An 11,285-nucleotide genomic window follows, 5' to 3' on the forward strand; every position below is an offset into this window, starting at 1 on the left:
GTGGAGTTTGCACATTCTCCCCGTGTTTGCGTGGGTTTCGCCCCCACAACCCAAAGATGTGCAGGCTAGGTGGATTGGCCACGCTAAATTGCCCCTTAATTGGAAAAAATGAAGTTGGAAGTTGGTGAAGCTATTAGCGCCTTCAGGGTTGTTCAATAAGTGCCGCCCAAATGCAAAAACAGGCCGAACAGTTGGCGTTATGTTTTGGGTTTTGCAAGCACTGGTTGGCTGAGTAAATTGGCAATTGTCTGACCATCTCCCCCTCCCCCACCCCTCCCCTCTTCCGCCCAGGCGCCCTCTCTCACTGACAGGAAGCGAAGCAGGTCCGGCTCAATGGTCCTGCCCTACATCATGTCGTCCACCCTCTGGCGGCTCTCCACCATATCCGTGGCCTCGTCGGCAGCATCCAGCTCCTCCACATCATCAGACAGTGCCTCCTCTAGGCCGGCGTCCAATGGGTGAGTAAATTATTCATGAAGTGGTTGGGTGGCGTAGCGGGGAGGCGGGGTGTTGGGACGGGGGCAGTGTGGGAGGCCCTCCTGCAGGCCTGAGTGTTGTACAGGCCTCTGAGTAGGTGGTGGCACCTCTTCAGGCTTGGGGAGGGGGGCATTAAAGCAGGATTTCCACTCAACAGGGCCCATAACTCAGATGGCTGTCTAAAAAAGTGCCTGATTTGATGGAAGTTGTGTCAGGCGGCGCAGGGCTCCTAAGGGTCCTCCAACTGCTATTTCATAAGAGGAGTGAAGGAAGCTGGAAGAGCCAAAATGGCCACCTCCGTCTCCTTTGCCGTCAGTTTACGTTGTTCCTCCGCCTTTGTCCCCCGGAATTTTCAATGAACGGAATTTTTGATCGCCCCGAGGTCACGGGGTTTCTGGTTCAACTCAGTTGGGGAGGTGGGGGGCGGGGCCTGCGCACAAAAATCAAGAAAGATATTCCAGTGCGGCACACTTATGGAGACGCCATCTTTCCCTCAAGTAGACACCGCACCCAGTTCACGAAGGCAATGATCTGTTCTGTATCCATTGCAGTTCCATTTTGGACCCCTTGCTGGAACGCAGGCCTTTGCCCCCCGCTAGGCCCGACGACACTCCAGACAAGGACGAGTTTGATGGCAAAGCGAGCAAGTCAAAGAGGAGGGAGAGGAACCTCAGCAAATCCCAGGTCATCTTTGAGAGGGGGCAGAAGAACAACCTCTCGACCGAAAAGATCTACTTTTCCAAAATCGTACGTACTTTGCGTCCACGTTTGGGTTGCGTTTCTATCCCTCCGGTGCACCCTGATTTTCTTTTTAACCTGATCACGGAGCGCTGGCTAGGTGCCCAGCATCCCGAATTCCCCCTCGAGCAGGCGGCCGTCAGCTGCCTCCTTGAACCGCCGCAGTCAAATACCGTGTCGGCACGTCCACGGGGCCGTCACAGCGTTCCTGCCCCTTTGGTCAATACTCTACCAGCCTTGCAGCTCTGCTGTGAGCGGGTTTCGATACAACAGAGTAGGCTCGATCGGCCATTTTCAGACGGGCGGTTAAGAGTCAGCCACGTCTCTGTGAGGCCTGGAGACGCAAGGAAGGCCAGACCAGGTCAGGGAGGCAGAGTTCCTTCCTTAAAGAGGACATTAGTGAACCAGATGGGTTTCTGCAGTAGTTTCAAGATCATTATTAATCAGATCAATCGTTTTAATTCATTTATTAATCAATTGAATTTAAATTTCAACAGTTGCCTCTGGGATTTATCTCCAAGGACATTCATCCTTCGAGTAACGTAACCACGACACTACCATTCCCCTCATTAAATGGGTGTGTCATAGTCGCTGTCATCTGGAGGACCTGTTAAGTGCTCTCGAGCCACTTTTTGCTGAGAGGTTTACAAGACTGGTAGCACAGTGGTTAGCACCGTTGCTTCACAACGCCAGGGGCCCAGCTTGGGTCACTTTATGTGCCGAATCTGCATGTTCTCCCCCGTGTCTGCGCGGGTTTCCTCTGGGTGCTCCGGTTTCCTCCCACAAGTCCCGAAAGACGTGCTTGCTAGGTGAATTGGACATTCTGAATTCTCCCTCTGTGTACCCGAACAGGCGGCGGAATGTGGCGACGAGGGGATTTTCACAGTAACTTCATTGCACTGTTAATGTAAGCCGACTTGTGAAAATAAAGATTATTATTAGGCTGAAAGCAGGAGTGGACCGGTTTTCTCATGAGGAACGGTTTGGTGAGGGTAGGTTAGTATCGAGTGGAGTTTATAATCTTTATTATTATCATAAGTAAGCTTACATTAACACTGCAATGAAGTTACTGTGAAAATCCCCTCGTCGCCACACTCCGGCGCCTGTTCGGGTACACGGAGGGAGAATTCAGAATGTCCAATTCACCCAACAAGCTCGTCTTTCGGGACTTGTGGGAGAAAACCGGAGCGCCTGGAGGAAACCCACGCAGAGAGGGGGAGAACGTGCAAACTCCACACAGTCCCCCAAGTCTTTTAATCAAATTCATGATGAACAAAGGGGAGGTGGAAGGTAATCGGGAATCGGCAGGAATGTGGGGGTTACAGTTGCAATTAAATCAACACTGATCGAGGGCTGCATGGTGATGCAGTGGTTAGCACTGCTACCTTACGCCGCCGAGGTCCCAGGTTCGATCCCTGCTCTGGTCACTGTCAATGTGGAGTTTGCACATTCTCCCCGTGTCTGCGTGGGTCTCACCCCCACAACCCAAAGATGTGCAGGTTAGGCGGATTGGCCACGCTAAATTGCCCCTTAATTGGAAAAAATTAACTGGGTACTCTAAATTTTTTTTTCAAAATCAACGGCGATCTTATTGAGTGGCGGGGACGGCTCAAGAGGCCGGGAGGCCTATTCCTGCTCCTAATCCGATGTCCGTAGGTGTGTGCGTTCGAGAAAAACAAACAACAGGGCCCCAGGTAGTGACCGGAAGTGTGACTTTGGCCTCCTGCTGAGGATAAGGCTTCAAAGCGAGAGATTTCCGCGCGTTGGGTTGGGGAAAATGGCCGCCACGTGTTCTGTTCATTCCTTCTGATCTTCCAGATTGCCCCTCAAAGACCACAGCGGCCAAAGAGTCTTCAGTTTGGCGACAGCCGTCACTCTCCTTTGCAGACCTGCTCCTCCCAGCTGACATACCTGTCGTTGCCAAGCGCGGCCCCGAGTGCCACACGGACCCTAAGTACGTAAGAGTTGTTCTGCTTGGAGGGCCGTAGGGCCCGTCGCTGTGCTGCATTGCCCTTTGTTCTTTGGGGTTTAGGCCAAGGCTGGTATCATGACCGGTACAGGCTTGGAGGGCCGTAGGGCCCGTTGCTGTGCTGTATTGTTCTTTGTTCTTTATTTACCAATATTTATTTACTGAGGCATTGGAATTCTCCAACCTTTATTTCCCCAACATTCTTAAACTTTATGGTGCTGTTCTCGACCGATACATCACCCCCCCCCCCCCCCCCCCCCCACCCCCCATCTCCCTAAAGGTGCATCTGATCGTCAATTCTTCATGGGTAGACTTTTTTTCCACCATAAGGTCAGAGGTGGCGATGTTCTTAAGGATTGGACAATGTTCAGCGACTCCTCCGATAATGAAGCAGTCCATGTCCCAATGCAGCAAGACCTGGACAATATCCAGGCTCGGGGCTGACAAGTGGCAACTTGCATTCGAGCCACACACGTGTCAGGCAATGACCATCTCCTACAAGAGGGAATCTAACCATCGCCCCTTGACATTCAATAGCATTACCATCGCTGAATCCCCCACAATCCACATCCTGGGGGTTACCATTGACCAGAAACTGAACTGGGCCCAGCCATATAAATACTGTGGCTACCAGAGCAGGTCAGAGGCTGGGAATCTTGACATTCAACGGTAATGGCCTCCTTCAGCTGCTTTGTGTTCGCTCTCTCACGTGGTGTGGGCATCGCTGCGGCCAGGCCAGCATTTGCTGCCCCTCCCTAATTGCCCTTGATCTGAGAGGCTCGCTCGGCCATTTCAGAGGGGCACTTAACCATCAGCCAAATTTGCTGTGGGGCCTCGAGTCACATGTAGGCCCGAATCGGTCAGGACTGCAGATTTCCCTCCCTGAAGAGTCAATAGTAAGCCAGATGGGTTTTTAACGACAATAGATAAGAGTTTCATGGTCAGGCGGCAAGGTGGCACAGTGGTTAGCACTGCTGCCTCACGGCGCCGAGGACCCGGGTTCAATCCCAACCCCAGGTCACTGTCCGTGTGGAGTTTGCACATTCTCCCCATGTCTGCGTGGGCCTCACCCCCCCCCCCCCCCCCGCCCCCCAACAACCCAAAAAGATGTGCAGGGTAGGTGGATTGGCCACGCTAAATTGCCCCTTAATTGGAAAAAAACGAATCGGGTACGCTAAATTTATTTTTAAAAGATAATCGTTCCAGGGTCATCATTACTGGGATTAGTGACAATTCCAGATTTTATTCATTGAATTTAAATTCCGCCATCTTCCCTGGTGGAATTCGAACCTCTGACCCCAGATCATTAGCCTGGACTTTTAGCCCAGAGGATTGCCTCCCCAGCCTGTTACTCTTCCCCTAAATTTCCTGTTTCTTATGTTCTGACCAGCCTGCTACCAATTTCCAAATGTTTGTCCTGGAACCAGTTGGTGAGATTTGACGACGGATACCATTTGTTCCAATTCTGGAATGGGGGAGTGATATCAGGGGCGGGGTTCTCCGTGATAAATTCTCCGATCACACTGGCAGATGGTGGGGCGATCTCGCGACAGTGGGCCCCAGCCCGGTCTGCAGGCCTTGATCGTAACCGGTCTGGAGGCCTCTCGAGTCGCGGTTCACATCGGACGACGGGTTATGATTTTCGTAGGCCGAGGGGCTTGAAGGAATCTCCCTTTTCTCTCCCAGGTTACCCCACACTTCAGAGTAGCCCAGAGGTCACACCGGATTCCGTTGACCTTCCCCCACCAACCCCACCGAAGAACAAACCCTACGAGATTGGGAGCCAGAGAGACGTGTCTGAGGTGAGGCCCTGACTGGCGGGTTTGAGTGGATTAGAGAGTGCCGCTTAAAACAGGCGGAGAGGGAAAGAGAGAGAGAGGAGGCAGCGGGGAGATCACGCTGAAGGAAGTGAGCGAGTCGAATGAATGGGAGAAAAGGGTAGATGGGAGGGAGGGGGCAAAGGGGTCATGAAAAAGGAGAGAGAAATCGGAGACGAGAGGAAATCTGTGCAGGGGGGTAGGGGAAGGAAAGGATAGAGAGTGAGGGAGAGAGAGAGAGAGAGTGAGTGAGGGGGGGGCGAAGAGAGAAAGGGAGGGTGAGAAAGAGTGGCAGAGGGAAACAGAGTGAGGAAGTGAAGGGGAAGAAAGAGAGGGGGGGAGAGAGAAAGAGCGAGTGGGAGTGAAAGAGAGTAGGAGAGGGGAGTGGGCAAGGGGAAATGGGAGGGAGAGAGGGAGGGATGAAGAGTGGGAGAGAGAAAGAGCGAGTGGGAGTGAAAGAAAGAGAGTGGGAGAGGGGTGTGGGCAAGGGGAAAGGGAAGGGAGAGACGGAGGGGGAGAGGGAGGGGAAGAGAGGGGGTAGAGAGAGAAGAGGAGAGAGGTGGAGAGAGAGAGAGTAGGGGAGAGAGAAGGAGAGAGAGGGTGGGAGGAAGAGAGTGGCAGAGAGAGATAGAAGGAAGGAGAGAGAGGGGGAGAGACAGAGCAAGATAAAGTGGGAGACAGGGAAAGAGAGGGAGTGGGAGAGAGAGTGGGAGGCAGAGAAAGAGAGAGTGGGAGAGAGAGAGGGGAGGAGAGATAGAGAGTGGGAGAAAGAGGGAGGGGAGCGAGGAAGAGAGAGATAGATTATGAGAGGGTGGGAGAAACAAAGTGAGAGAAAATGCAAGAGAGAGAAAGAAAGAGAGGGAAGGAGGAAAATAAACAAAGGCATCAGAGAGAGAGAAATACCCCACACAAAGGGGAATGGTGCCAGAGTGGTAATACAGCCAATGAGCAGCCATGATGGTAAATGAATGGCAGAGCAGGCTCGACGGGCTGATTGGCCTCCTCCTGCTCCTGGTGTTCCTCCTGTAAGAGGTGGGAAAGAGGGCGAGCGGGAGAAAGAGGAGGAGGGAGAGAGCAGTGAGGGAAGAGGGGGGAGAGAGAGATGAGAGAACGATGAGGTGCTGGCGAAGGACCCAAGGACAGGGGGGAATAGAGAGAGAGGAGGAATGATGAAATTGAGGGTGGGGGAAGAGAAGAGAGCGGAGAGAGGAGAGTGAGAGCGAACAGCAGACATTCTGGTTCGAATGAAGAGTTGAATCGGCGTGAAGTGCGAGCGAGATCTGTCATTGGCCTGTGTTTCTTTTTTAGGTCGCCCCGCGTCTGCCCGACAAGATCTCACCCCGGCCTCCGACACCTCCACCGAAAGTGAGGAGATCGCAGTCAATTATCTCCGCCGGATATTCCTTCGGAGCTGAATAGCAGCAATAGCGGACCCCCCGCCTCCAACTGGAATCGTTTCCCTCCGGGCACGCGGGAGACTCCTGAGAGCGAACACGGGCCGGGGTGGAGAGGGACGGTAGGGCTGGACGCTAACAGCAGACATGTAGGCCCGACTGCTGCCCTCGCCTGGTGGCGTTCACCGGAGCGCACCTTCCATCTTGTGCACGGCTCTCAATTCCGAGCCCGGCGCACTGGTTCATATCGGGTCCTTTCCCTTCCCGCGGTTGGCGGCCACAGCAAGACCCCGGATTGCACCCCACGCCGGCTGACGCACCACCATACCACCCACCCCCCGCCACCCCCACCCACACACGCACACACACATACAGCCGCCCTCCACCACCACACTCTTGCCTGGCGTTAGACACGCCTGGGCATTGATCGCCAACTTCCAATCGAGACGCCTACCCAAGGCAATGAGAGTTCACCAGAGTGGGGTGGAGGAAGATCATTCGAGGTGTGTGGGGGGGGCGGGGGGGGGGGGGGGAGAGAAAGAGGCAAACAAAACCCGTCAGGCTACCTTGACAGAAGTTCAGCGCCTCCAGCCCTCCAACACTGCGTACTCTCTCTCTCAATTAATAAGGAATGTTTATTGCAATGCACAATTTAAATTGTATATTAAATGGACAAGTAAGAGGGTTAAAATTAACTCATTAATTTAAGATTCTAAACCACTTGAATGTAAGGATGTTAACAGGCGTCAGTTAATTATTGATAATCATATCAAGTTTGTTTCTAACACACCATTGATTGAATTGGGGTTTGGCATTCCACATTTGGTTCTAGAGCTGGAGTCCACACTCTTTGGGAGCATCTACTTTTGTTGTGGTCCACCTTCCTTGTCAAGTGTCACCCCCCTTGGACCCCACTACTCCCTCTCCGACACTGCGACCCTAAAGGAGTACTTAAGATTTGTTTGCCCCTCCCCAGGTCTCCTTAACTCAATCATCAGACTTGGAAGAGAAAACCTACTCTACCTTGAAACCTTAATTGGCCGCACTTGATGCCAACGCTAGCGCCAACCTGGAACTCGGCGCCGGAGGTTGGTAGCAAGATTCGTTTAGAGTTTCGAACCGAGGTACCGATGCTTTCTGAAAGTACAAAACCCCCTTTTTTTTATTTTGTCACTCGCTCCAGCACAAGTACAGGCCCTGTGCTTGTTGGAAAATAAAGGTAGCTCTCTTGGGCCCAGATGCAGGGTGGCACTGAAGCAAGGCGTTGAACCATACTGCCTCAGAGGTGAAAGTTGCATTTTACTCTGACGACAAACAAGGTTGAGGAAGCTGGCTCAGCACCCTCTGAGCTCCATCCCAGCTTTGTGCTCCTGTTGCCAAGGACACGGACTTGAAAACCTCAGCACTGCTCCCACTGGACGAAACAATCAGCACACTAAACCAATCGTAATAAAGTCCAAGTGGTCAATCTCAGTAGTTCACGACTAACCTTTGGGCGAATTCATGCATCCTGTTGGACCAGTGTTGCACAACTTTCTTTTTTGAAGAGCCTCTTTAAATGCCAAATTTCTACCAATCACAACAATTTATACTGCAGTGAAAAGGGTGCTGATTGGCTGGCAAGTCGACTCTGACTGGCTGGGGGGGGTCACCATGGAGAAAGCAATTATAGACAACCCAAGCTCCTGGATAATTCTAAAAAAGCGCAGGGCTTGGACATATTCCTTTTGTTTACAGACCATGTGTATGGATACGCGTCGCTTCAAGCGAGTATAAATAAGCCGTGTTATGCGATCGACTGATTATCTTAATTTGGACGGTAGCGCACTCAGGATTGTTCATCGAGCGCTGCCCCTTTTTTCCGCAGCCTTTCCTCCGGGAGTGTAAATTGTGGTTGTTTGAAGTCTGGCACTCTTGCATTTGTCCTGGGGAGTCATTACGGCCCCAGCAACGTGTTCCCGTTCTGAGCGCCAATCCTGTCAAGCAGCTGTTTTGACAGCATGTCATTAAATAGCGGCCACGTTTGCCCCTGAACTATCGGGGTTAATCCAACATCAGCATGCACACGCGCTGGTCACTGATGGCAAACTGAGCCAAAAGCTCTGGATTCCAACTGCTCTGCCTCACCTGAGAGACAGCAGGGGCAATTTTACTGTCCCCCCCCCCCCCCCCCCCCCCCACCGTCCACCACACATTTAATGCCCTGACTAATCAGAACTGGACCCGTTCACTACTTAACATATTCTTTCTTGCTGCTACAAAGTCTGAAACTGGAGAGGCGGGGGGGGGGGGGAGAATGATAATTTGGCGAGACTGCCTCCCTGACCTGGAGCCTTTAGTGCTGTCTCAGGACTGAGTCCCCAGGCCGAACAAGGCTCCATGGTAATCGCAAAGGCCTGGCAAGGCCCCCTTGAAGAGGACTGGGTTCGATTAGCTTGGTCGGGGGGGGGTAATTTGAATATTACAACGAGGCCCTGAGCCTTCATTTTAACAATCACCCTAATTATTAGCCACAGGCAGGCCCTGCTATCTGAATCTGCCAAATAATTTACAGCAAGGCTTGTGGGCCGAGACGAGCGGGAGAACGGCCTTTCTCCGTGCGCAACAAGTAACCCAGTGCATCTTAGCCCCCATCGGACATCCCCTCTCCCAGCAACAACATTCAGAGACACACTTCCCCCCCCCCCCCCCCCCCCCATGCCCCACCCACAACCACGCACAATCAAAAACAGAGGGCCTCGGCCTTGTAGAGAAGGCTCCACTCCCGTACCCCCCGACAGAATACCACTTCAAAGCACTGTGACTTCTCGTAATGTTTAACATGCACTCCTGCTGTAAAGTTTGTAAATATACTGATTTTTAGAAAGAATAAAATGTCTTTATTGAGACGAGCGCGCACGTACTCTGCGCCGCCATGTCGAAATGAAATTCTAAGCAAGATTCCTTTGTATTCATTATTAAATACGATGTGAACGGTGATTACTTTGCTCGTTTTCTGCTCTTTCTCTCCTTTATTCGATCTCTCCGGGAGGACGGCATCGCCAGGTCAGGGTCAACATTTGTTGTCCATCGCTAATTGCCCTTGAATCGAGTGGCTCCCTATTTTATTTTTTCTTTTCAAATTTAGCGTACCCAATTCGTTTTTTCCACTTAAGGGGCAATTTAGCGTGGCCCCATCCACCTACCCTGCACATCTTTGGGTTGTGGGGGCGAGACCCACGCAGACACGGGGAGAATGTGCAAACTCCACACGGACAGTGACCCGGGGCCGGGATCGAGGCTCCCTATTTTCAAAGAGGGCAGTTGAGGATCAACCACATTGCTGTGGGGTCTCGAGTCACCTGTAGGCCAGGCCGGGTAAGGATGGCAGATTGAAGATCTAGAAGAAGGAACTGAAGGCACTGTTGCTAAGTTTGCAGATGATATGAAGATCTGTAGAGGGACAGATTGAATTGAGGAAGCAAGGGGGCTGCAGAAGGACTTGGACAGGCTAGCAGAGTGGGCAATGGAGTGGCAGATGGAATACAATGTGGAAAAGTGTGAGGTTGTGCACTTTGGAAAAGGAAATGGAGGCATAGACTATTTTCTAAATGGGGAGATGCTTCGGAAATCAGGAGCACAAAGGGACTTTGGAGTCCTTGTTCACGATTCTCTTAAGGTTAACAGGGGCAGCACGGTAGCACAAGTGATTAGCACTGTGGCTTCACAGCGCCAGGGTCCCAGGTTCGATTCCCCGCTGGGTCACTGTCTGTGCGGAGTTTGCACGTTCTCCCCGTGTCCGCGTGGGTTTCCTCCGGGTGCTCCGGTTTCCTCCCACAGTCCAAAGACGTGCAGGTTAGGTGGATTGGCCATGCTAAATTACCCGTAGTGTCCATAAGGGTTGGGAGGGGTTATTGGGTTGCGGGGATAAGGTGGAAGTGAGGGATTAATGTGGGTCGGTGCAGACTCGATGGGCCGAATGGCCTCCTTCTGCACTGTATGTTCTATGTAATCTATGTAATCTATGTAAACAGTTGGCAGTTAGGAAGGCAAATGCAATGTTAGCATTCATGTCGAGAGGGCTAGAATACAAGACCAGGGATGTACTTCTGAGGCTGTATAAGGCTCTGGTCAGACCCCAATTGGAGTACTGTGAGCAGTTTTGGGCCCCGTATCTAAGGAAGGATGTGTTGGCCTTGGAAAGGGTCCAGAGGAGGTTCACAAGAATGATCCCTGGAATGAAGAGCTTGTCGTTTGAGGACTCTGGGTCTGTACTCGGAGTTTAGAAGAATGAGGGGGGGAATCTTATTGAAACTTACAGGATACTGCGAGGCCTGGATAGAGTGGACGTGGAGAGGATGTTTCCACTTCTAGGAAAAACTAGAATAAGAGGGTACAATCTCAGACTGAAGGGACGATCCTTTAAAACGGAGATGAGGAGGAATTTCTTCAGCCAGAGGGTGGTGAATCTGTGGAACTCTTTGTGCGCAGAAGGCTGTGGAGGCCAAATCACTGAGTGTCTTTAAGACAGAGATAGATAGGTTCTTGATTAATAAGGGGATCAGGGGTTATGGGGAGAAGGCAGGAGAATGGGGATGAGAAACATATCAGCCATGATTGAATGGCGGAGCAGACTCGATGGGCCGAGTTTCCTAATTCTGTTCCTATGTCTTATGGTCCAAATATATATTGACCCACGTGGCTATGATGCCAATTATTCCCCACCACACCCACCCCTCCTCTTCCAATCTTAATCAAACCGGTAGTGTTTCGAGAGACGACCGTTTAACAGAAGATTATTTGTATTAAGTTCGCATCTAGCCTCCATGCAAGAAATAGAGCGATTAATCCAACTTCAGGGCAAATTGATGCCAAAAGGTGTTGGACGAGAATACACGCGCGGACTCAAAT

At 51.8% G+C, this 11,285-nt stretch overlaps 1 protein-coding gene across 1 annotated transcript in view; it reads left to right on the forward strand.

Annotated features, from left to right (window-relative positions):
* Positions 1 to 9,374, forward strand: part of LOC140397001 (dedicator of cytokinesis protein 5-like) — a 120,653-nt gene extending 111,279 nt beyond the window's left edge. Inside the window, 5 exon segments of the mRNA XM_072486023.1 lie at positions 292 to 458; positions 1,029 to 1,224; positions 3,034 to 3,169; positions 4,871 to 4,986; positions 6,310 to 9,374. Coding sequence (XP_072342124.1) covers positions 292 to 458; positions 1,029 to 1,224; positions 3,034 to 3,169; positions 4,871 to 4,986; positions 6,310 to 6,420 — 726 coding nt within the window. The 3' untranslated portion in view covers positions 6,421 to 9,374.
* The last annotated feature ends 1,911 nt before the right edge of the window (positions 9,375 to 11,285 follow it).

The sequence above is a fragment of the Scyliorhinus torazame genome, chromosome 20, assembly GCF_047496885.1.
Source record: "Scyliorhinus torazame isolate Kashiwa2021f chromosome 20, sScyTor2.1, whole genome shotgun sequence".
In the NCBI taxonomy this organism is placed as follows: domain Eukaryota; kingdom Metazoa; phylum Chordata; class Chondrichthyes; order Carcharhiniformes; family Scyliorhinidae; genus Scyliorhinus; species Scyliorhinus torazame.